The following is a 24,974-nucleotide window of genomic DNA, read 5'->3' as shown; positions in this document are numbered from 1 at the left end:
GCGGGGCGGAGGGACGGGGCAGAGCAGCTGTGCCCCGGGCGGAAGAGGCCGAGCGCTCGGGAGCGGAGGCGGCGGCGGCGGCGGCAGCGGCGGCGGGGGTGCGCGAGCGGCCGCTTCTCCATCCAGCCGTCCGTCCTTCAGTCACTCACCCTCCATCATGAGCACCAAGCAGGTCACGTGCCGGTCAGTGCTGGGGGCGGGCACGGCAGAGGGGAGGGGGACCTGGGAGAAAGGGGGAGGGTCTCCGCCGGGGCTTCTCGGCCCCGGCTCCGCGGCTTCGGGTCCGCGCGGTGGCGGGCGCTCCCCAGGCGCCTGGGCTCTGCGTGGGGGTAGGGGGACCGAGCGCCGCTCTTCCCATGTCGCGGGTACAGGGGCAGCTGAGGTCACACTGACTTGGGGAGCCGCCCGGTCCGGAGCCCCCTGACCATGTTGAGGTCCCGCCCACAGCTTTAAAGTGCGAGGTGTTGGTGAGATTATAAAGTTAGAGCCCCCCTCCCCGAAAGCACGCAGCCCCAAAGTGGGGTCCCGTGAAGTCGCCCCGGAGCGCCCACGACAAAGTTAGAGCCTCCCGGCGCCCCCGCGGCCGGCGGGCTCCTCCGAGCCCCTTCACGTGTTACCGCGCCGGGTCCTCCCCGTAACTCTGTGAGGTAGATGCCATTATTATCGCCAACTTGGTGAAGTGGGCGTTATCATCGTCCCCTTCCACAGATGAGGAAACTGAGGCCCAGGTGGGGGAGGGGCTTTAGAAGGCCCGGGCTGTGCAGCCTCCGAGGCCGCCCGGCTTTGCTTCAGATCCAGCCTCCCTCCCCCGAGCTGGAGCGCGCTGCGCCCCGCCAGGGTCCTGCAGCCCCCAGACAACTCGTCCCGGAAGACTGTCCCGAGGTCGGGCCAACGGCCGCCTCCAAGGCTTAAGCAGCACGGTGTGGCTCACAGTCCCTAGTTACCCGACATTCTTTACTGTATTTGTAGGTGACTTTTCCTTTCCTCCCTGTGCCTTCTGCCATCCAAGCTCAAGGGACGATTTCTACTTTGACCCAGGTTTTTTCCGTAGTCCTGTGCTCTTCCTTGAGCCAACACAGTGGATTCACATCCTGTTCAGAAAATTAGTTCTGATAATGTTGTCAACCTGAATAACCCTCTAGATGTAAGAAGTTCACTTTCTTTCAAAAAACACAAGTGAAACTCTGAGAACTCTGGGAAGCTTTCTTATTCTTTCCAGGGAGTGGGAATTCTTTTGCAGTAAGCCTTTTGCTAGAAATGCCATTGTTTTGATTGACATGTATCTCAGTGATTGAAGTGGGCCAGTTGTAACTTTTTTCCCCCACTTTTTTTTTGGAGGGGGTAAGGTGGGGCAATTGGGGTTAAGTGACTTGCCCAAGGTCACACTGCTAGTTTTGTGCTAAGTGTCTGAGGCCATATTTGAACTCAGGTCCTCCTGACTCCAGAGCCTGTGCACTCACTACTCGCTGCACCACCTAGCCACCCCCAGTTGTAACTCTTGTCATGCTTTTTCACTGGGTGAGAAGCTTGTCTTGCCCCTGTTTTCTCACACATCTTCCTGGCCAGCTTGCCTTGAAGACTTTTCTCTATCTTGGTTGACATGGAGACTTTGGGAACTTGTTTACTGCCCTACTCAGTGGTCATTCTTTGTTCTTCCTCAAATGAGATAACATTTGTAAAAAGCACTTAGTTAGCATAGTTCCTGGTGCTCCTTTCCCCTCCCCCTTATGATTGGCCCACTGTTTTTAGTCCAAACATCTCTCTTCCTTCCTTTGTGCTTCTGTGTTCTACTGTTCAGCCTCTCATCTGTAATGATGTCCAAACTGACTCACATCAACCCTCTGCTTTCCTCCCTGTTGACCTTTGGGTGACCTACAACTTGAATCCTCCCTTCTCCTTCCCTGTAGTTGGGTTAGTCTTTCAGGATTCAGCTCAAATACCTCCTCTTCCATGAAGGATTGTTGGGAAGGTTATGGGGGAGAGGGATGAGGAAGAGGGGTGGGGAATTGGCCCAGGGGCCCCCCACAGTCTCTAACCTCCAAAGAAGAATTAAGCTTCTTGTGCTTGGTTAGTGAGGACATAATTAGAAGCAAAGGAGATGTTGCAAAGAAGTATTTTAGGCTTCATGTAGTGAACAAAGTAATAAGAGCTAAACCAATGGGGAATGGGCTGCCCTTGTGGCCAGCTGTTCCCCTGCAAATGGAAGTCTTGGACAGACACTGGATCACTCCTTGTCAGATATGTCTTACAAGGAATTTTGTTCAAATGTGCATTGGACTAAATGGTTCCTAAAGTTGCTTTCAACTTTGAAATTGTATTATTTTATAAAAGTCCTAATTCCCAAATGAGAAATAACCTTTCCTATTATGGACCACTAGTAATTTTTGCTGTTCACTTGTTTTTCATTTGTGTTCAACTTGTAACCCCATTGGGAATTTTCTTGGCAAAGATACTGAAGTGATTTGCCATTTCCTTCTCTAGCTTTTTACAGACGAGGAAAATGAGGCAGAAGGGGGGAAGTAACTTGCCCAAGGTGACAACAGCTAGTGTCTCAGGCCAGATTTGAGCTCAGGTCTTCCTGACTCCAGGCCTGGAACTCTATCTACTGTGCCGCTTAGCTAACGCTGCACAAGTCGTGGTAGTGGTAGTGGTAGCAATAGCTGCAGCAGGAGGAGGAGGGGTACTTATTATCCTAGCTAGGATTTGTATAGCAATTTAAGGATCGCAAAGCACCTTATGATAGTATTTCACAAGAACCTCTCACAACACCCCTGGGAGGGAGGTGCAGTTATCTCCATTTTATAGATGGTTTCACTGAGTCAGACAGAGGTGTTGCATTTGAACTTAGATCTTCCTGACTGCATACCCTGGCCTCTATCCCCTGTGTTCCCTAGAGTACTCCCATGTACCTTCTGTGCTTTCTTGTATTATTATTTTGTATATCTATGTGGATATTGTATCCTTGTACTAGATCACAAATTCCACATGCAGAACAAGCAACTGGTCTATAATTTCTGGTCTTCAGATACTGGGAGCTTATTGTGTGGAAGGCCAGCCACACTCTCTGTTTACTTAAGTAGGCACTTAATAAATGTCTGTTGAATTGAAAGGGAATGAGAATTAGGGATAAAAATTGCTCATATTTGTGTAGATAATTGTAATTCATGTTAACCATAGTTTACAAATATGAAAACTAAAGACTGAAGTGATAAAGTGACCTAACTTTGGGTTACATACACCAGTGTTTCTGGGACAGACACTTTCATGTGTTTTCATGCAACAAATACTTGTTAAACAATAGGCCCTGGGGAATAAAAAGAAGAAAAACAGATTTCTCACCCCAAGGTGCTGGCTTTCTGCTGGAAGGAAAAGCCATAAACAAGAAAAGTAAAGGCAAAATAAATATAAAATCTTTTCTGAGTTAAGGCAGTAGCTACTGAGAGGATGAGACCAGGCCTCCTGTAGGAGGTGACACCTGACCTAAGCCTTGAGGAAAGCAGGAATTCCACAAATTAGGGGTGATCGAGCAGGGCAGTGCATTTCAGGCATGGAGAGAGGGGATGTTGTCTGCAGGGATCAGCAAATAAGCCAGTCTGGCAGAAACATCAGGTAAGTGAGGAGTTGAGTAATATTCAGTAAGCCTAGAAAGGCAGGCTGGAGACAGACCTAGTAAGAAAAACCTGTGTTTTAGAAATACCATGTGACCCTTTGATTCAGTGGTACCACTACTAAGTCTGTATCCCAAAGAGATCATAAAAATGGAAAAGGATCCACATGTACAAAAATATTTTTAGCTGCTTTTTGTGGTGGCCAAGAACTGGAAATTGAGGGGATGCCCATCAGTTGTCTGAACAAGTTGTGGTATATGATTGGAATGGAATACTATTGTTCCATAAGAAATGATGAGTAGGCGAACTTCAGAAAAACCTGGAAAGACTTTCATGAATTGATGCTGAGTGAAGTGAGCAGAATCAGAACATTGTGACAGTAACAGCAGCATTGTGCTATGACTAACGTTGATAGACTTAGCTCTTCTCAACAATACAGTGATCTGAGACAATTAAAAAAAACTCATGATGGAAAATGCTGTTTACACAGAAAAAGAACTAAGGAGTCTGCAAATCAAAGCGTATTTTCTCTCTCTTTTTCTTTGGTTTTTCTTTCTCATGATTTTTCCCTTTGATTCTAATTCTTCTTTACAACATGACTAATGTGGACATATGTTTAATATGATTGTACATGTATAACCTATATCAGACTGCTTGCCATCTTGGGGACAGGGGAGGGCAAGGAAGGGGAGAAGATTTAAAACTCAAAATCTTATAAAAGTGAAAGCTGAAAACTAAAACTAAATTTAAAAAAAAAATGCCATGCTGTAGCTGGGTGTAGGGGAGAGCAGTTAGGAGGCCATTGGAATAGTCCTGGTGAAAGAGCAGGATGTACCTGGGAAATGAGGAATCATGGATCACATGCAAGAAATGGTGTTGAGAGAGAATTGACAGGTTGGGGGAGGGAAGAGACAAGGATGTGAACCAAGGTGACAGTAGAAACGTATGGGATCATTAATAAATGTAGGGAAATTAACAGCAAGAGGGCAATGTGGAGAATAAAGAAGTTTTTTTTTTAAGTGTTGAGTGTAGAATACCACTAGGCAATTTATGATATCAAATTGGAGCCAACAAGAGAGATGATCTGTGAGTCTTCTGCATAAAGATAATACCTGAACCAAGGTACTGATGAGGTTCTCCCAAAGAATATATAGAGAAGAAATTGAGAAGATGGCCAGTGAACCAGCACATTGTACACTACTGTTTGATAGCAGGATCACAGATTTAGAGAAACAGAAACTATTCCTAAACTATTTCTTAAAGTTAAGGAATAGAAGCTAAACTTTGTGTTACAAAATGTCTAGAGAAGGTTTTTGTTGTTGTCATTAACTTGTTATAAGGGAATAAATGATGATTCAAGATTAACCCAAGCTCTGGGAGGACTTCAGAAAGCCAAGTAGATCTGTTGCTTCTCATTGTATTGAGTTAAAAGATCAATCATATGGGTCTGTTCATTCTGAATGTAGACTTTGGGAGCTTGAACTGAAACTTTTGATTTGGAGCAAGAAATAAAATTAATTTCATTTCATTGTCAACATTGTTAGCTTGCTTGTAGAACTTCTGTTCACTCCCCATTCCCAGGCAAGGAGTTTGACAAGTCCTCAAAGAGCCCAGAACTTTGCCAGCCATCTGTTTATGATAGTTTAGGCCCCCCTGCCTTGTGCTCAGGAAAAACAGTGAAGTTGTTTCTTACTAGTTTCCTGTTTATCCTGGGTATCAATTAGCTGCTTGCCAGGAGTCCCAAAATTTTGTTTTCATTTTAACCTAAGTAAAACGATTTTTATTTAGAGTCAGGTGGTGGGAAAGAGGATAGAGAGTGGGCCTTTAGGTTTGCCAGACCTGGGTGGGTTCTCTCTGGTATGACTTCTGATACTTTGGTTATTTGACCTTAGGCCAGTCCAGGCAGCTTAACCTTTCAGTACCAGAGGCAACTCCTAAGACTTGAAGCTGGGGAACAGTTACTAGGTGGAGAGAATTCTTGGAGTTTCCTAAGTGGTACCAAAAATGGTACGATCCCAATGGATTTATAGCAAAATTCTCATGTTTATGTAGTGCTGTAAAAATGGTACTAATGTGCTAGAAAATATTTATTATTTTAAATAATGATTTTTTTTTTTTGGCATTTTGGAGGGCACTTGGGGCCAAGCAACTTGCCCAAGGTCACACGGCTAGTTTTTGTGTTAAATGTCTGAGGCCACATTTGAACTCAGATCCTCCTGATTCCAGGCTTGTTATTTCTTTTCACAGTACTAATAGCCATAATAAGAGCACCAAAGTGGCTCAGTGGATAGAGCACTGGGCCTGAATCCAGGAAGATCTGAGTTTAGATGTGGCCTCAGACACTAGAATGTGACCCTGGAAAAGTTACTCGTCTTGACCTTTAATTTTATTTTATTTTTAATTTTAATTTATTTTAATTTTATTTTAATTTTTTTTTATTTGCTTTAATATATTGGAGAAGGAAATGACAAACCACTCCAGTATCGCTGCCAAGAAAGCCCCATAGACAGTATTGGTGTACTGTGGTCCACAGCCTCATGAAGTGTTGGACATGACTGAACAGCTGAACAGAACTGCGCTTTACTGCTTCTGTCACCTGGGCCTCAGTTTCCTTATCAGTAAATTGAGTTGGATGAGATGGTCTCTGAGATGCCTTCTATCTTTACATCTGCCCTGTGATCTCAGCTGATCTTTCAGAAACCCTGGGCTAAAGGAGACCAGAATTATCTGCATTTTAAAGGTGAAATAGGTAACTTGAGAATCAGAGATTCCGTAATTTGTCCAAACTAGTAAATGGTGAGGCTGGAGCCTCAACCAGGTCTTTCTGACATCCAGTCCTAGTCTTTCCTCACAGCACTGTGCTGAATTTCTTAGATGGATTGGTGATCTTACTGGGCTGCCTCTGGCCATCCACAGGGATGTCGTTGTACTGAAAATTGTTGAGTCATTTACCTATGTAGTAGACTCCTTTTGTCAGTAGGCTTGGTTTGGTCTATTTTGCAGAATTCAGCTTTGCATCTTTCAGAGACAGTTTTCTCTGGGCTTACCAAGTAGTTAACTTTAACAAACATTAAGAGAGAAAAAGAGACTAGATAATACTCAGCCTGTTTTCATACACAGCAAACAAGGTAAAGAGATCCTAATACAAAGAAATACATTTGACCTCGTAAGTAGGAAGAAACCCATGACTGAAGTACAGCTTTGGAGTTATTTAACTTTTTTGAAAGGAACAGAATAGAATGTGGGAATGGAAAGAGGGAACATGATAAGGTATATTTTTGAGGAAATTCAGGAATTAAGAGTGAGGAAGTGTGGTAAAGAGTAGCATCTTGGGTTGAGATAAAGAATTTGGTTATCAGGGACACAATATTAGAAATAATATTGTCAAGAGACCTGCCCATAAAAAGGATATAGATGAGAGAAGTTCAGGAAACTGACCCTGAGCCTAGCATAGAGGTGTGCTACACACTAGTCATTGTGGGCAGCTTGAATTATCAGACATCTGCAGAACTGAAAGGATACACAGATAGATGAATAAGGAGTCCCTGGAGGTCCCTCAGCAGCAGCAGCTGCGCAACATGGCTCTCCTGGCCATGGAAATGACTTGACCCTAGGGAGGCAACGGCCAAGACTTGTATTTGCAACAACTTCTTGTTGCAGCTGAAAGGATCCTGTCATGGGGAGGTGGGAATGTAGAAAGGGGAGTATGTGACTAAATAACTTTAGATTAAGGATCCTATGTGAATGGGAATGGATTTGAGCTCACCCTGGTCTAGGAGGTGTTTTACCCTGTAGAGTATTTTTTCTGCCATGTAAAGAACTGTGCTGGCTTAGAATGATCTGTATGGACCTCAAGAAGTGGTGAGGGCTTCTGTCCTATACAACATCACTCCATCTTAGAATTTGGGATAAGAAAAAAGGAAAATTGTGCATAGTCTGACTTGGGGACTCTGAGTCTTAGAAGAGCATCTTTCAAAGGATGGGTTGGATCCTGTGAACAAAAATTATACAGCCTAAGTCTACCCAGTAGAGATGGGAAGAATGAAATTCTGAAGACACAAAAAGAAACAAAGCCAGTGAAGAGGAAGGAGGAGACTTATCTAAAGAGACCAATATGGATGCATTACAGACATGTACAGAAGATGGTTGCCTGGGCAGATAAGAGAGGATGACGAAAGAAGCACAGCATGTTGCTCTAAGAATACATTGATCAGGAATAATAAGGCTCAGAATGAATGAGGAAAGCCAAGAAGGGCCGGGGTGGGGGAAGCACATTGCATCTGTTGGGGAAAAGAAGAGGATCAGAGGACAGAACTGCTGCCTGGAGCTTGTGGGATGATTATGCCTGAGAGACCTTGAAGCTGTGAAGTTCAGACTTTGCTTCTGTTTTCTCTGCCAAAGGAGAATAATCTTTGTACTAAAAAAGGATTTAGCAAAAATTTCTAGAAAGGAGATGTTATCCAAGATCAACAAGGAGAGAGAGTAAGAGGGCTAACTACTTTTGATGAGTTTAGCTCTCCTGGGTGCTGAAAAAACTAGCAGATGAGACTACTGAGACATTGTCAGCCATCAAGTGAAGAACCAAAGAAGGTTAGCCTGGGGCTAACCTGGGGTCCTGGTTTTTTAAAAAGGAAAGAGAGTGGGGCCTAAATATTCCAGGCCAGTGAGCTTGATTTTGGTTCATAGCAAAATTCTCATGTTTATGTAGTGCTGTGAGGTTTACAAAACACTTGACATATGCTATGCCATCTGACCCTAAGCTTTAAGGCAGGTGCTGTTATCCCCATTTTACAGATAAAGGAAACTGAAACTAAGAGGTTAAGCAACTTCCCAGGAGTTGCACAGCTAGTAAGGGGATGAGTCAGAGCTTGGACCCAGGTTTTTCTGATTCCAAGTTAGTATTTTCCTACTACAGAATTGGTAAATAAATATCTAGACAAGGAGGGCAATGATCCCAAAGAACCAATGTACCCTCATCAACAGTACATCATTCCTGACTAACCTCATTTCCTTTTTTGACCAGTAGTAGTCCATAGTAATGCTGAAGATGGAGTTTACCTAGATTTTATCACATCATTTGACAGAACCTCCCAGTTTATTCTTGTGGACAAGATGGAAAGCTGTGGGCTAGATCTTTAATAGTACATTTTAGGTGGACTTGGAACTGTGGTTGGGTGGCCAAATGCAAAGAAAAGTTATTGGCTATTCTCTTAGGAGGTCCCTGCTGGAGTGCCACAGGGATCTTTACTTAACCTGGCTATATGCTGTTTTACCTTTTTAGCAGTAAGGGATAAAGACATAAACTTGCTTATCAGATTTTTTTTTTTCAGGAGAGATGGCGAGGCAACTGGGGTTAAGTGACTTGCCCACGGTCACATGTAAGTGTCAAGTGTCTGAGATCGGATTTGAACTCAGGTCCTCCTGACTCCAGGGCCAGTGTACTTACTTACTCAGTACCCCACCTAGCTGCCCCACTTATCAGACTTACATATATAAAGCAGAGGGCATGACAAGAATCAGAATTTGAAAAGATTCAGACCTGCTAAAATGAGTTATATCTAATAAGATGGAATTTAATATGGATAGTTATGAAAATGATTTTGTTGAATTTTTATAATAAGGGCAAAGGCATGGCTAGGTAGGAGATCTGGCTGTGGATATGGACTGGGCAAGCCCAGTGTGAGTCCACAGTTTTGTGAGAGGAGACTGTATTAAAGAGAGGCCTAGTGTTCAGGATGAGGGAGTGAGGGAGGGAGGTAATGGTCTTGCCCTCTATCTGCAGTAATGCATTCAGGTCTGTGTATCACACTTTTAGGAAGGATAGTCATCTCAGGACAGTATCCTGAGGAAGGCAGTCAAGATAGTCAAGGATCTTAAGATCATGCCATGAGGATATATTGAATGAAATGGAGATATTTAGCCTGAAAAGTGGTGTCTGTATCTGGGGAAAATGATGACTGTTTTCAAGTGTTTGAAGGGGGCTGTCTTGAGAAAGGATTCACTTTGTTCTGGTTGGCCTCCTGGCAGAACCAGGAGGATGGGTGAGTAGAAGTTGAAAAGTGGACAATTAAACCTTAATGTGAAGAAAACTTTTATAACGATTGGAACTCTGAAGTATAGACCTCTAACTAGAGAAACAGCAGGCCCTTATGTCAGCAAAAGCTGGGTGATTCCTTGGCGGGGACATCCTTATTTAGGGGTAGGGGGTGTTGGACCATGTGGCCCTTGATATCTCCTCCTACTTGGAAATTGTCATTTCTGTATGATTCATGGATCTTAACAGTCTGGGGAAATGTGTTATATGACAGACTTTTTACATGATACTATGTGAAGTAAAGGGAAAACAAAGGAAGGGCTGTGTGAGGTCTTTGAGAGATTTGGTTCTTAAAAAGTACATGGGTCATTTTAAAGTTGTCCCATTGCCCCATGTTCCCCTCTCATGGAGATGTGGGGATTCCCTGTCGTCTTACTTTTCTGATATCTTTCTTTTTGTACATTTTTCTTGAAAATTGGAGGCAGAAGGATGGTTTTCAGAGAATAATGTATTGTTGATTTCTGGAGAGTAGAAGAGAATCCAAGGTAAATGAGGTGCTTTGCCTAGCTCTCACAGGCCTAATTTTTGTGGGGACCTGGTATGATGCAGAGGAATGACCACTGGGCCTGGGAAAAAGGATTCCTTCCCTTCTCTGGCCTTCAGTTTCCTCATCTGTAAAGTGAAGGGGGGAGACTAGATTTTTCAGCTCTGAAGGGCTATGAAATTCTATAATAACTTTCTAGAGCAACATTTCTCAATCTAAACTATCTTGTGTACTGAAAAATGCAGCGAATTCTGTCAGGATCCCATGACCCTACATTAGTCTGAGCTGTGTCCCCAGCCTTCATTTTATCCACTAGGTCTCAGGATAAGGAAGAATGAGGAAGAGTGATGTTTGAGGTAATTCATGCTAGGGATGATGGGTCTAGGAATGAACATCTCTGTAGAGGCAGATGTAGGATGCAGGACACTGCACAGGACAATAGGGAGAAGTAATCAGTTTTTTAAATTTACAAGTTTGAAGAGGTAAACCTTTTTTATGGTAGTGGCAGGTAAACTTTAGGAGTAGGGGCAAAAGGAGGGGTTTGTGAAATGCAGCACTGATGCCAGAGGAAGCCACCAAGAGAATGTGCTTGTATAGGTTCCTATCAAGCCTTCTGCCATTGGGCAATTTAAACAATGGATGAAAGACTTTTTTGGGGGGACAGAACTCTGAGGCTCAGGAGGCACTTGGAAGGTCAGCCTGGGACTAGGGTGTAGTGTTGAGATGTCCTCCCCTTCCTTCATTCTGAGGAGTCTGATACAGTGGCAGAAGCTAGTGAGGCAACATCTGGCTGCAGCAAGGAGTGTCTCCATTGCTCCTTTCCAGCTTTTCTAAGTAACCCTAATCATTCTTCTTCCCTGACTAGGGCCTATTCCACCCCCCTCCACCACCCCACCTGCACTCCCTGTCCCATGACCTTGACTCTGATTTTTCTGAGAAGTTGTAAGTCAGACTACTCAGCCCTGCCCACACCTCACTCCCACAACTCATCCTCTGTATGCAAAATCTTAGGTTCTCTTGCCCCCCTTTGGCCCCTCCCCCCTTTTCTGTATGTGCTCTCACTTTTCACAACCTTGGCCATCCCATTTCCTGGATGAATTCTCTCTCCCCATGTTTCCCCAGTTGGCACCTCCAGCCCTGCTTTAACCCCTGAGTCACAGGCCCTCCTCTTGTATGAGTACAGATAGTTCTTGCTGGCACATAAATTCCACTTTACATAAAAAATTCTGAAAGAAATCTTTGTTCCAGAAAGACAGCCATGTTAGCGTTCCTGTACGGTGCTGCACGACAGCCGCAGGGCTGAGGAGTTGCTGAGATGGTCTGCAGTGCTCTCACTACCCTGCTCTGTTGCTCAGTCACCACAAATTGCAGGGAACAGTTTATTTTCTGTTAGTGCCTGCTCGTTGTGTCAAAACAAGACGAGAAAAGTCGATTGAATGTTCTGTTTCTGAGACACAGTGGAGTGTGGGCTATTCTGTTACTGAATTATGTGGCAGAGCATTGTGTCCCTACTGCAGTGCTGTGTAGCCATGCTACGGAAATAACAACATACGTGACATCAGCCAACTCAGCAAGTATTTGTCCACCTTATTCCCAACTCATAGGAACTAATAATAGAAAAACCTCAAGATTTAAAACAATATCATAGTTTAATTTCTTAACAACTTTTTTAAAGGGATAAGGTTGCAATAAAAGCAAGTGCCCAAGTGACTCATTACTAAGTAAGCCAAGGAAAGAAAGCTGGTGTTGAGTTAATTAAATCATATTTAATTGTAATAGGTGAAAAAATATGTCTTGTTTGAGACTATCAGCCTTTTCATTCAGTTAAAATCATATGCTCACTGACATCAGTATTTGATAGAATATTTATGTGAAAAGACATTTTCAAAGATGAAATACATAACATCTCTTTACAGATCAGTGTTAATAAATGAACATTTGCATTGATTTTTGATAGTAGGAAACAGAACTTTGAATACCAATTAAGTGATCTCTTATTGCCCCAAAAAGAATTGAGTTTTTCTCTTCAGTAGACTTGTATTTCAAAAATTTGTGCTCCACTGATACTGTATTCTGAATTTCACTGATTAAAAAAATTTGTGGAAATTTGTCTTCTCTCGTTATATAAGTATCTGTATAATATCCTCCATTTTGCCTCTTGGCCTGCAAAATGTAAAATATTTGCTATCTGACCCTTTACAGAAAATTTGTTGACAATTTGTGTTATTTGCAAGCGGTCTGTGAATTTATAAATAAGCAAATGCATCTTCTGAAGACTGAGACTGTCTTCCACATGGTGAATCTTCAGCACTTTTCAGTGTTAAAAAGGGGCTCTGATATTCAGATGACTGTCTGGGCCAAACTAAAACCTTCCTAGTAGTGGTTTTTTAAGACATTGATGCCCTGGGTTTGCCACATATTGTACTTGGCACTTCCTGGAAATTTTCTTCAGAGTCACTTTTAGTACTAATACAATATAATAGTATAGTATTAATAATAGTATAACAGTATAATACTAATAAAATACTATTTTAAAAAAATTTTATGTGTGTATATATATGTACATATACATATGTATGTATATCATGTTTGTGTATATATCATTGGGGGGGGGTGTATCCTGATGTTTTGAGTTTTCCCCCACCCAAGTACCTACAGCAACTCTAAGATAAAGCAAAAGGCATTTGGCAGTTAGAGGTGTCCATAAGCTGCCTCCTGCCTACTTTCCTTATTTCACGTTATTCCCCTTTATACATTATACAGGGTTTCTTGGAACACTGTATATTCTTCTGTTTTCTAAACTGGGCATTGCATCTGAGAAAGCTGTCCCTCATATCTGGCATGCACTCCTCAGTCTCTCTTAGCATCCTTAGTTTCCTTCAAGGCTCATTAGTTCAGGTGTTACCTCCCTGATTCACTCTATTAGTGCATTATCTCTGTGTAATTTTGTCTTATACCGTACCTATTTATGTGCTTCCCAAGTCCCAAGTAGAATGTAAGTTGCTTGAGAAGAGTGTTTTCATATACCTGCACAGTACCTTCCATTAATAAATGTTTGTTTTGATTGAATTATTAAAAGTTATAAAACTGATTTAATTCATCAGAATTCAGGTATTAGTATTTTCCCCTTCAAAGAAGTTACTGGGAGAGACTACCCACTTATTTTAGTATTTATTTGGTGCTAAAATATCTTTTATGGGAAGGAAGGGATCATGGATGTCCTTTCCTGACTTTAGTATTCTCAAAAGTTTAGGGCTATACCCCATTACTTGTGAACCTTGCTTCCCTTAATAAATGATTAGAGGAACGGGTGAAAGATCCTTTAGGCTTTTTTTTGTTGTTGCTATTCCCTGCCAATTTTTCCTCTTGGCAGGGCATCTAGTCAAGTCTCACTCTTTTTCCTTCTGTGTAAAGAAGCTCTTTATCTCAAAGTTTTCAAGCTTTTTCAGTTTCCAGAGGGGGTGGTCTGATTGTGGTAGATTAGGATTTGGTAAACATTTGTATTACCCTGACAAAAAAGAACATGGGGGACTTCTGGATCACTTCTGGAGGTGATTTCCAGTCAGAAAGACTTTGTGGAGGAAGGAGGTGGGTTTTGGCATTGGGCCTTAAGCCAGTAACTTCCTCTCATACTCATTTTCCTCATCTGTAAAAGGAGAAGATTGGATCGGGTGACTTGAGGTTTCTTTGGTTCCCTTCTCCTGTGAACATTATTAATAGAGGCTTGAACCTCAGCCTTTTTTGTTCCAGTTCCTATCTTTTTTTTTTTTACTGTCATAGCAGCAGCCATTTCCTGCCCACCTCCAGGCCCCTTATCAGGTCTTTTTCTTTTAGTAGATAGTACCTTTTTCCATTCAGTCATCCAATAAGGGATGCGCCTCAGAGCATGCAAGGTACTGTGCTCAAAGCTGTGGCGTGGAGGAGTCCAAGAGACAGGGCAAATTCACAAGGAACATTGCCTTGTCCATAGGACAGACTTGATGTTTGTGGAGTTGAAGATAGTTGTAGTGACAGAAAATAAAAACAGAAGTTAGAATTTACATGCTGCTTTAGCATAGTTTTACAAGGGCAGTCAGTGCTATTACTGAATGATAGCTGTAGGTTCCAGTGCTAACTGCTTGGGGCACAAAGGAAAGCAAGCCCTCAGGGAACTTCATGGGATCTTAGAGGGAAAGGGGGTCAGGGAAGACCTTGTGGAAGAACAGGAATGGACACTGGACTCTGAAGGATGGGCAGAGAGGATATTTCAGTGGGGAGGTATAAAATACACAGGTGGTTTGGGGTTTGTTGTTTTGTTTTATAAAGATTCATGGGTGGCTAGGTGTTGCAGTGAATAGAGCACCGGCCCTGGAGTCAGGAGGACCTGAGTTCAAATCCAGCCTCAGACACTTAACACAAATACTGGCCGTGTGACCTTGGGAAAGTCACTTCACCCCAACTGCCCTCCAAAAAGCACAAAAAAAAAAAAGATTCATAGGTTGACTCACTGATTCCATCAGTTACATTGTTTTATACCTTTATGTTGTGAGTATGGATTTGTCTCTTCTAAACTGGTAAATATGTCTGGATTCTTAAAAGATAAGTTTGTGTGATAAAAAGATTCCTTTAATCTATTGTGATTGAAGAGCAGCTAGGTAGCACAGGGGATAAAGCAGGAGGCCTGACATCAAGAGGACCCACGTTCAAATCCAGCCTCAGGCACTTACCAGGTGGATAGTGACTTTGGGCAAGTTGCTGCACTCTCTGTGCTTCAGTTTCCTCATCTGTGAAATGAGCTGGAGCAGGAAATGGCAAGCCTTCCAGTGTCTGCCAGGAAACCCCCAAATGGGGCCACAGACATGACTGAAACAACTGAACAGCAACAGCTGTGATTGACTTTAAACCAATAATAGGTGACACTTAGATGACATTTTAAGGCCTGCATTAAGTCACTGGGGGCATCTCACAGCCCTGTGAGACGGGTACACCACAGTTCTGGTTACCCCCATTTTTACAGATGAAGAAACTGAGTTTTGGAGAATTAAGTGACTTACCCACAGTCACCTAGTTAGTGACACTGTGTCAGAGGCTGGGCTTGAACCAAGTTTCTGTGACTTTGTGACCCTTGTCATATGTAACTTGCCATTTTATACAAGAGAGTTGAAGGTTAGGTAATGTATGCCATGCCTCTAATAGATGCTTCTTGGTTCTTTTTTCTCTGTAGGTATTTCATGCATGGTGTGTGTCGTGAAGGGAGCCAGTGCTTGTTTTCACATGACTTATCAACAAGCAAGCCATCTACAATCTGCAAGTTCTACCAGAAAGGCTATTGTGCCTACGGATCTCGTTGCAGGCAAGAGCACCCCAATAGACCCAGCACCTCTGGGAGCGGGGCTCCTAAAGCCTCTAAGTATGAAGGTGCCCAGAGAAGGAGAAAGGAGCCATAATCACTTGCATCCTCATAGTGGATCTGAGTTGGGGCGGTAGAGGTAATGGAGGGGGGGAGGGGAGGTTGGTCCTCCTGAGCAAGTGCTGGTGGCTTTCTGCCTTTTCAGCAGAATTCCCCTCTCCCTCTACCCCTTACTTTGGCTGATTTTTGTCATCCTGTTGTGAGAACCCATTTCTCAAAACATCTTAACCAACTAGAATTGTTACTTTCCAGACCAAATATTAACCATTATTTTGGGATTATAATCTTGGCACTTGCTAGTATATATATTCCTAGAGAAAGAAACTCCTTATAGGTTGGCTTCCTGGGGGAGTAAAAACTTCAGTGAGGGCTCTTGTTTTGAGTAACTATACAGATTGTATGATGATGATTAGATTGTGTTTACAAGACATTTTTTTTATCTTCAAATTGGCTTACAGATTGTGTTTTTTCTAAATTAAGGTGACTGTTCACTTAGCAAAACCAGGGTATGTGTACTCTCTACATTTCTTATTTATTTCTAAGTTTAAAAAGCACCTTTATTTCCAAAGTGGTTTTTGGTGTGTATTATTTTATATTTACAAATGTCCGAGGTGGGATGATTTCCATTATATTACACAGACAGCTTATGAGGCAATGCTGAGTGATGGGTGTACCTCTCTTGGTGAGAGCTCCAGAGCCTGTATGTCTTCAGCCAGTTAATAAACATATTTATTAAGTACCTACTGGATTCCAGGTTCTACAGCAGTCTCTGTTCTTCAAGGGCTTCCATTTTGTGTGTATCTGAATACACACAGACAGTAAAGACAGGGTGGTTCCGAAGGAGGACACTGGTACTGGGGGGGATCAGGAAAAGCTTTGGGGCACTGGGCCTACCTTTTTTAAAGGAAGAGAGGAATTCTGAGCCTGAGGGGAGGAGGAATGAGAGAGGGAATACTGAGGAGGGAACACCCAGGGGGAGATGGTGCCCAAGTGTAGCAGCAAGCACCCTGGAGTCCCTAGGGTGGCTGCTCACACAGGTTCTTGGATCTGCTTTGATAAAGGAAAGCAACTCAAAATGGGTTAACAAGCTTACTTTAATCAGTCAGACATATATCGTTTACCTTGTTCAGGAGAAAAGGTCAGCACCCTGAACTTCAAAGTATACAGGCAGAATTATCAAGACAGAAACAGATCAAGTAGACAGCTTTCCAAACTGTCCAACCATTACATCCATACCCAGTCAACATCTGGGTTTCCACATCCAGCAGATGAGGAAACTGAGGTCCAGAGGGACCAGTGAGCAGAAATCAGAGGCCAGATTTAAACTCAGGCCCCCTGGATCAGAGCAGTCCTTTAAATGGCTCACTCTGTTGTAAGACTTGTAGATGTACAAAGCTATTCACTCATAAAACCCTGTGCTCTAGGAAGGTAGTATGTGTTATCATGCCCATTTTATAAATGGGGAAACAACCTCAGAGAAGGTGGTGAGTCAATTTGAGTCACATGGGAAGAAGCTGGTGACTGAGTTGGCACTCAAGCCATGGTCTACTGACTCCTTAACTCTCCCTACTCCAGCACCCACAGACTTTATTATGATTGAATTACTGAATGAATGAGTGAATAGCCTTATAGTACACCTGGAAACCATAACTGTTTTCAAAGAGATTCTTTTTCCTAGTTCAGGAGTGTTTTTGTATTTAGATGTAGGTCACTTTCAAGAATTTCTTTTTTCTTTTTATTTTGGTTTTAGATTTTTGTTAAGTGGGTGTCTTTCTGTGCCCTGGTCACCATTGTTTTTACCTCAGCTCGACTTTCCAGGTCCTCTAGTCCAACCATGTCATTGTACAAATGAGGGAAACTGAGTAAGAATGGACTTTCAGAGGGCAACAGAAACCATTTATAGGTGTTGACCACCATCCTTCCCCTAGATATACTTGAGCCTTTGGCCTCTTTGACAGGGGGTACACAGAGCATGAGTCCAGAAAAGCCTTCATCCAGGCTGCTTGGGTGTGTGACAGAGAGTAAGAGTGCCAAATGTTTGTGTCCCTCTCTGTTGGCTGTTTCAGATATGACCACATGAGGCCAGCAGTGGCAGCCAGCAGTGGCACAGTGGGTGCTGGGCCTCATAGCCTGCCTTCACCGATTTTCCACAGTCCACACCCTCATCCTGATGTGACTGCATCGATAATGAAAAGCAGTTCCCATGAACCTGGCAAGCGTGAGAAGAGAACGCTGGTGCTGAGAGACCGGAGTGAGTCGCAGAGCCGGCGTCTGTCCTTGCACTCTCCTTTTCTCCCCTCTCTGCACCACCCCCCCTTTGTCATTGGCTTTCTGCACGCCTGCTTGTTCCGAATTGTGCATCTTTTGTGGAAGAGACTGAGGAACTGTGTTCTGCCCAGGGACCGAATTCTCCTCTGTGTCTCCTTCTAGCTTTCCTAGATAGAAAAACCGGTATGACCAGGGCAATGTAGCTGAGTGGTCAGTAAGTCCTTCCTGCCTGGCATTCTGCCTCAAGCGCAGTAGCACAGCTTGAGCTTGAATTGCCTCCCTCTGATTTTATCATCTCCATAAAATAAAATCGTGACCTTAGAACAATTGTCATGTCAATTGACTGTCAGCTGCCTTCTCCTTTGGTGAGTAGTCATATCTGGGTTTCAATACTAAACACTTGGGATAAATATGACATCTCATCTTCTAACTCTTAACAGATACACTGTCCTTCTTTAATTCTTCTATTGAACTCTTGTTCTAAATCTTTATGGTTGGTGTATATAGTCTTTTGGGGGCTATTGGAAGGTAGTTGGTATTGAATAGTTTGGGATACTTAGAGGGAAAGGAATTATATTTTTAATGGGTGGCCCTTAGCAGGTGAAAGGGTTCTGGAACAAAGGGGAACAAATTTTTTTTTGGAAATGGACAGTAGAACATAAAATGCTATACTGGGTCAGACCAGTGATTTATCCATCCCAGTGTTCTGTCTTTGACAGGGTCACTGAAGTACATGTATGGTGGATGTGTCAAAGTTAAGGTTTACTGAATAGGGGATTCTTACAGATTAGCTCAGCAGTGACATTGACTTCAGGGAATGGGATCCAGAGAGCCTCCTTCAGATTCGTGGGCTACTTCCTGCTCTTTTTATATGCGTATGCCTTGGTGTGTTTTTTGTGTGTTAAGATCTGTGTGGCTTAACTGAAGAAAAGACCAGGCCCTGTGCTGTGAGTGACCTGGGAGGTTGCAGTGACTCAAACAATAGTGTGGAGATGAAGCCTCATTCCTACTTAGATGCCATCCGGAGTGGCCTGGATGGTCTGGAAGCTGGGAGCTCTGACGGCAACGAGCAGCAGCTGTGCCCCTATGCAGCCGCTGGCGAGTGCCACTTCGGAGACACTTGCGTCTATCTCCATGGGGATGTTTGTGAGATCTGTAGGCTACAAGTCCTGCATCCTTTTGACTCAGAGCAAAGAAAGATGCACGAGAAGGTAAAGAGCAAAATTCCGTGATCTTTTAAAACTTTTTTTTTAAGGCAGTTCAAACTGCATGAAGTAATGTAAAGTTGTCAATTTTCCCCATGCCCCAGCCAAGACACTACAGGAAACAATGGTGCCTGTGTTACTGTGCTTTAGAATAGTGTGTGGAACAGGAGGGTACTGATGTGAACCTGTTCTAGGAACAAGCGTTTGCCTAGAAAATATATGTAAGCTCTAGGACTTGGGAAAAATGATGTGGATTTAAAAAAAAAAATCTACTTTTACCAAGCTCTGGAATGCAGCCAAATCTATGCCTAGGTTGTGCAAAGCTAGCCAGGTCTTAGGGAGAAGGGCTAAAGGTGCCACTACCAATCCACGTGCAGAGATAATGGAAGGAGGTAGTTAAGACAATGATAAAATGACTTTGGATCAAGAGAATCTTGAGTCTTGTGATGTGAAATTTTGTAGCCGCCTTCTAATAACATAAGGGATCTTGCTGCCCCAGCACCCTTTCAGTTTCTCTGTCTGTTGGGGCTGCTCTGAGGCTTGAGTGTAGGAGAAGGTGGACACCGAGGAGAGCCCTGGACTGCCCCTTGGGTATGAGCCTGATCAGAGACTCTGCTTCCTCACAGTTCTAACTGATGGTTCTTCAGCTTTTCTGGCAACAGCTTTAGAAAACTGGAAAGACTATACCCCGAGGAGCCAGAGACCAGAGCTTCATCCCCTGGTCAGCAGCTGGCTAGTCAAGTAACCCTGGGGGGCCATGAGTGTAAGGAACTCCTCATCCCCACCTCCTGCTGAGGTTTAGCCCTGTACCATGGGATGGACCCAGTTTATGTTGTCTTTTCTCTCCTTGCTACAGAGGATTCTAAAAACCTGTCTCTTCCTTTGTTGGCAATACAGCTCTGCATGGCAACCTTTGAACATGACATGGAGAAAGCCTTTGCTTTCCAGGCAAGTCAGGAGAAAGTATGTAGCATCTGCATGGAGGTGGTCTATGAGAAACCATCAGCCTCAGAGAGGAGGTTTGGGATCCTCTCCAACTGCAGCCACACTTACTGTCTATCTTGCATCCGACAGTGGAGGTGCGCCAAGCAGTTTGAGAACCCCATCATCAAGTAAGTATTACCCAAGGCATGCAGCTTTAAAGATGTAAGTGTCCCTGCAGCCAGGCAGCCCCGCCCCGGGTCAGGAGAGAGCTCAAAGCCTGCCTCAGACACTGCCAGCCGGGTGACCCTGGACAGGCCATTTGGTCTGGCCGCCTTAGTGTCCTCATCTGTAAAATAGGGGTAGTAATAATACTGCCTGCTTGACAGGGTTGTGATGAGGATAAAATAATATTTATAAGGCATTTTGCAAACTTTAATGTTCCAGAAAAGTACAAGCTGTTAGTCCCCTTTGTGTAACAGCACGGCAGCTAAGAGGGTAGTAAGAGCTAACACCATTAGAGCACCAGGCACGTGCTCAGTGTTCTACAGTTCTGTGAGCCTCACAGTGACCCTGCGAGGTGGAGGCCGTTATCCATGCCTGTCGTACAGATGAGGAAACTGTGGTACGCAGTTACAATAAAGAAGTATACATATTTGGGGGTTCCTGCCCAAAAAGGGTTTGTTTTTAGCGTTGTACTTACTTTTTCCAGGTGTTTTTTCCCCCTGTCCCTCAGCTTCCTACCTGTCCTGTATTCCATACTTTTTTTCCCCATAGTTGAAAGAACAAGTGAGAGGCAGGCAGTTTGATGTAATGAAAAGAGACAGAATCCCCAGCCAGGCTCAGCGGCAGTCCTGACACTTAATGGCTGAGGGCTCAGGAAGTCCCCCTCACGGAACTTCAGTTTCTTCCTCTGTAAAGACAGACCTTCCTCATAGCATTGCTTTAATAATATCACAGCAGTAGCTCTGGGAGACTCCCCTTTTCAGGAATATTTGCATTTTTAATAGATGACTACAGAAAGCTTTCCGAGACTAGGATCCAAGGGGGTGGATTCCTGAAGGCAGTAAGGGAGTTTTAGTCCAAAGGAGAAGAGAATTGGGGAAGGAAGGACGTAACTGAAGGGCCTCATCTGTGAGAAGAGGAGTGAGACTGGGGGGTTGGAAGGGCCAGTTCAACTCCCATTCTGTGACCTCTGTGAACAGGGGCCAACATGGGGCAGGGCGTAGCTCTCTCTTCCTTGGCAGAGGGTGAGTGGGCTATCCCACAAGGCAGAGTGAGTCCTTGTCACTTAGAGACATTCAGGTGGAAGTTTGACAGCCACTTGTCAGGAATCCTGTGCGAGGAGGTTAGACCGCAGGCATCCTCCGCTTTGGGGGTTTTATCTGTTCTTTGACCTTAGGCACTGATGGAGATGTTTTTGATAGGGGGCTTTATCAGAGTTTATCTGTACTATGCTTTGGTATCTTGCCTCCCCTGATTATAAGCATACTTGGAGGGTAGGTAAGCTCATCTTGTTTACTTGTACATCCCAGCAGAGTGCCGCGTAAATTTCAAGTTGAGATCATGTGGCTTTAACATTCTCACCAAGCAATTTTCCCCTGGTTCTTGTTGCAGCTATATATTCTGGTTTGGTTGCTTGGAGTGAGTAAAGTAACACCAAATACCAATCCAGTTACTGCACAGAGCCAATCATTTATCCTGACTTTCTCAATGCTTATTACAGGTCCTGTCCAGAATGCCGGGTAATATCTGAATTTGTCATTCCAAGTGTGTACTGGGTTGAAGACCAGAATAAGAAAAATGAACTGATCGAAGCATTTAAGCAGGGAATGGGGTAAGTGATAAAGGGGCTGCATGTGCAGGAGGTCCTATGAAAGCCAGGGCCCAGGCAGACCCAACCCATGCAGCTCTGCTGCAGCTTGTGAGTGCTCCCCAGAGGGAGGGTCCCTGTGACATCTGACAAAGCGGCTGCTCCCCAGGCTAGATGCCTTCCAGGAAGAGTTTACATTATGAGGTTACGCTGGTTAGTTTCCATTCTTACTTGGTGATATTACTTTCATCTCAAGCTTTTTAATTTCTTGAAGACCTCTCACTAGCTTCTTGTAACCTGCCTTTTCTTTTTACCTCTTCTATTTAACCTATGGGTCAATGAACTTAAAACACATTAACTGTTTCTTACATTTGTCTTTGATGAACATTGTGCTGACTTTTAACTGCCCATGGTCACTGTGATTATGATTGGTACTTCTGGGATCTAAAGGACACAAAGCACACTGGGTCAGACTGCAGACGGCTCTTGTTCAGGACTCTGTCCTTGACAGGAACAAAGGGATATTTGATGGGAGAACATTAAGGAGATCTTGTTACTCCTTAATGTGAGACCCTTATGGGTTGGTATCTCCTCTGGATAGATAACTTGCCCAAGGTTACACGGCTAGTTTTTTTGTGTGGGTGTTAAGTGTCTGAGGCTGGAACCGAACTCAGGGTCCTCCTGACTCCGGGGTGGGTGCTTTTTACTCACTGTGCCACCTAGCCGCCTGGATAGATAACTTTTTTTTTTTTATCTTGTGAAGCAAGGAGTTTAATGAGTATCATGGTATCCTATACTGGACTCCAGTGTACCTGGGGTCCCTTTCTCTAATCTTTACATAAAGCCACTGTCTTTTCCCTTCGAACTTTTTAATTGTTTTAAATCCAGTTGATGTTGGAATCTAGAATTGGATTTTAACAAAACTATACCTGTAAACAAGATTCACAGCAGTTACTGGTTTCATCTCTCCTAGCTTGTTGGATTCCTAACTATCTAGCCTTCACTGGTTCTCAGTTTTCCTAATATTTGAAAATGGGTTATGATTTCCAGAGAAAAGTGAAATAGATGGGAAAAAATCAGTCGGATATGATCTTCTCCTTTTCTCTGTACGTGATTTGCACTCTGTACATGTGTGTATTGATTTCCTAATAATTGACTTTTCTAATTCTGCAGCAACTAAAACAGACTTCAAAGTTTTGTGAATGCCTGTGGGATAATGCCCTGAGGGGTTGCTATCAGAATAAGAAGTAATCTAGCTGCTGCTACTGCACCCCATTTCTAACATGTGAAACTCATAGGTCTAGAGGCAGCATCATATTGTGCATTCTAGTCTCATTTCTGCTGCTGACCCAGAGTGAGTTGAAACAAGCTCCTGCTCCTCACTGGGCCCCAGGTTCCTCTTCTCTGATTATAAAATATTTTAAAGAAGACATCATCCGTGTCATTGGAACCAAATTCAGATGGAAACCAGATCCGTGCAGGTGCATGGGATGTCCTTGTATTTAATTTTGTCAAACACTGCCCAGTTACATTTTAATCTGCAGCTGCCCTGTGTCTGACACAATGTAGTGTCTCTTCTAGCCCTAAGATTCTGCGAAAGAAAAATAAAACCTTTCAATTGCAGCAGATATTTACATGTATTTGCATGTAAGAGCTTCTGTGCTTATTGATCTCTTAGGCTCTGCTGGCCCAGGAAGAACTGAGGAGCTGGCTTATAGGTCAGGGAATTTACTCTGGGACAAGCCACCTTGTCTGGATGGACCATCCTTGCCATTTGTTCCCCTGCCCTTAGTATTAGAGGCAGAAGCTGCCCCATATTGAGTTAGCATGAGGATATCACAGCAATCCTAAGGTAACTCTCAGGCTTGTTGGTTGGAGAGGGAACGTTTGTAGCCAGCAGGGGGTTCTTAACCATTTTCATGTCACAGGTCCCTGAGGATCTTATATATTATAGACAGCTTTAATGAAAATGATGGTTTGTTTTATTGTTTTGAATTCCTAATTGAAAGATAAATTTCAGTTAAGGTTAGTGAAAACAGGTGATTCCCCCCCCCCCCCCCATCCAACTGAATGAACCCCCTGAAATCCATCAACACAAACCTTTGGTTTGCTGAGCTTATTGGACAGGTTCTCTGGCCCTTGCCTTTGAATCATAGACCAGAGCCTTAGCCCTGAAGTTCAGATCATCCCCTTCCCATCCTCCCATCTAGACAGACCAGACCAGAGAATAATGACCACTTTTTTGCTTACTTTCTCCTCTTAAGGAAAAAAGCCTGTAAATACTTTGAGCAAGGCAAGGGGACCTGCCCCTTTGGAGGAAAATGCCTTTATCTTCATGCTTACCCAGATGGGACAAGAGCTGAACCTGAGAAGCCTCGCAAACAGCTCAGTTCAGAAGGCACTGTGAGGGTAAGGAGTGTGGAGAGGGGGGCAAGTGGCTGTTTGACTTCTTGAGGGCCAGATCGGCATGCGAGGCTTTTAAAAATACACCTTGCCACCCCCCACTAGGATCTCTCTGCATCTGGACCCATGTGGGAAGCCAGCATCCAAAGAGATCAGCAAGTTAACAAAAGAGTCATTCTTTTGGAGAGATTGTCTCTTGTTTTCTTTCCTCTTTAAAAAGCGAGGTCTGAATAGCTCTTCTAGTTATTAGGGGCTCCGTTTCATGGTTATTTCACTGACAAGAGCTGGAATGGTTTGGCTTCTTGCAGTTCTTCAATTCTGTCCGGCTTTGGGATTTTATTGAAGACAGAGAAAGCCGGCACATCCCAGCTACTGAGGAAGATGATGTAACCGAACTCGGTGACCTTTTCATGCACCTTTCAGGAGTGGAAGAGTCTGCCTCGAATCCTTGAGAGTGAACTGAAGCCCCCTCCCCAGCCCGCCCCCTTGCTATCCCATGCCCTAGGCTCGCTGCCGGACCAGGCCTGTGTGTTTAGAGGGTGTGCTGCAGAGTTTTACATTTACTGCAACAGTAGTTGATGTGTCACTGGGATTAAGTGAGGGTGTGTTAAACCTTTGTCTGATCCAGTCTCCATTATTACAACAATGGAAACCTTGAAGGATATAAAATAAAAAATTAACAGAAGTATATGTAATCTCCATTTTCATGGTTAATTAATTCTTCAGTTACTATGCCTCTGTATGGCTATCAGCTGAAGACCAGACTAGCTAAGGTTAAAGAGATTTATC

At 43.6% G+C, this 24,974-nt stretch overlaps 1 protein-coding gene across 3 annotated transcripts; it reads left to right on the top strand.

Moving 5' to 3' along the window:
• MKRN2 (makorin ring finger protein 2) lies at positions 1 to 24,875 on the top strand. Of its 3 annotated transcripts, none has more exons than XM_069083905.1 (8): positions 1 to 183; positions 15,390 to 15,518; positions 17,642 to 17,826; positions 18,750 to 19,054; positions 19,946 to 20,160; positions 21,696 to 21,806; positions 24,047 to 24,191; positions 24,494 to 24,875. In XM_069083905.1, the coding sequence occupies exons 1-8, from the start codon at positions 158 to 160 to the stop codon at positions 24,635 to 24,637; spliced, it is 1,260 nt and encodes a 419-aa protein (XP_068940006.1). In that variant the 5' UTR covers positions 1 to 157; the 3' UTR covers positions 24,638 to 24,875. The 3 variants fall into 3 exon arrangements, with proteins under 3 accessions (XP_068940006.1, XP_068940007.1, XP_068940008.1); XM_069083906.1 differs by having other exon boundaries at positions 55 to 172; XM_069083907.1 differs by lacking the exon at positions 1 to 183 and having other exon boundaries at positions 15,518 to 15,654.
• The last annotated feature ends 99 nt before the right edge of the window (positions 24,876 to 24,974 follow it).

The sequence above is a fragment of the Petaurus breviceps genome, unplaced genomic scaffold (assembly GCF_028583685.1).
Source record: "Petaurus breviceps papuanus isolate PSGF00001 unplaced genomic scaffold, PetGlider_PUasm1.0 174, whole genome shotgun sequence".
NCBI classification, from domain to species: Eukaryota; Metazoa; Chordata; class Mammalia; order Diprotodontia; family Petauridae; genus Petaurus; species Petaurus breviceps.
This window is presented reverse-complemented; position numbering and strand designations above follow the sequence as displayed.

Coding starts and splice junctions, on each gene's coding strand:
- MKRN2 (XM_069083905.1), top strand. CDS start 158: ATGAGCACCAAGCAGGTCACGTGCCG. Junction 184..15,389: donor ACCAAGCAGGTCACGTGCCG/GTCAGTGCTGGG, acceptor TTTTCTCTGTAG/GTATTTCATGCATGGTGTGT. Junction 20,161..21,695: donor TTTGAGAACCCCATCATCAA/GTAAGTATTACC, acceptor TGCTTATTACAG/GTCCTGTCCAGAATGCCGGG.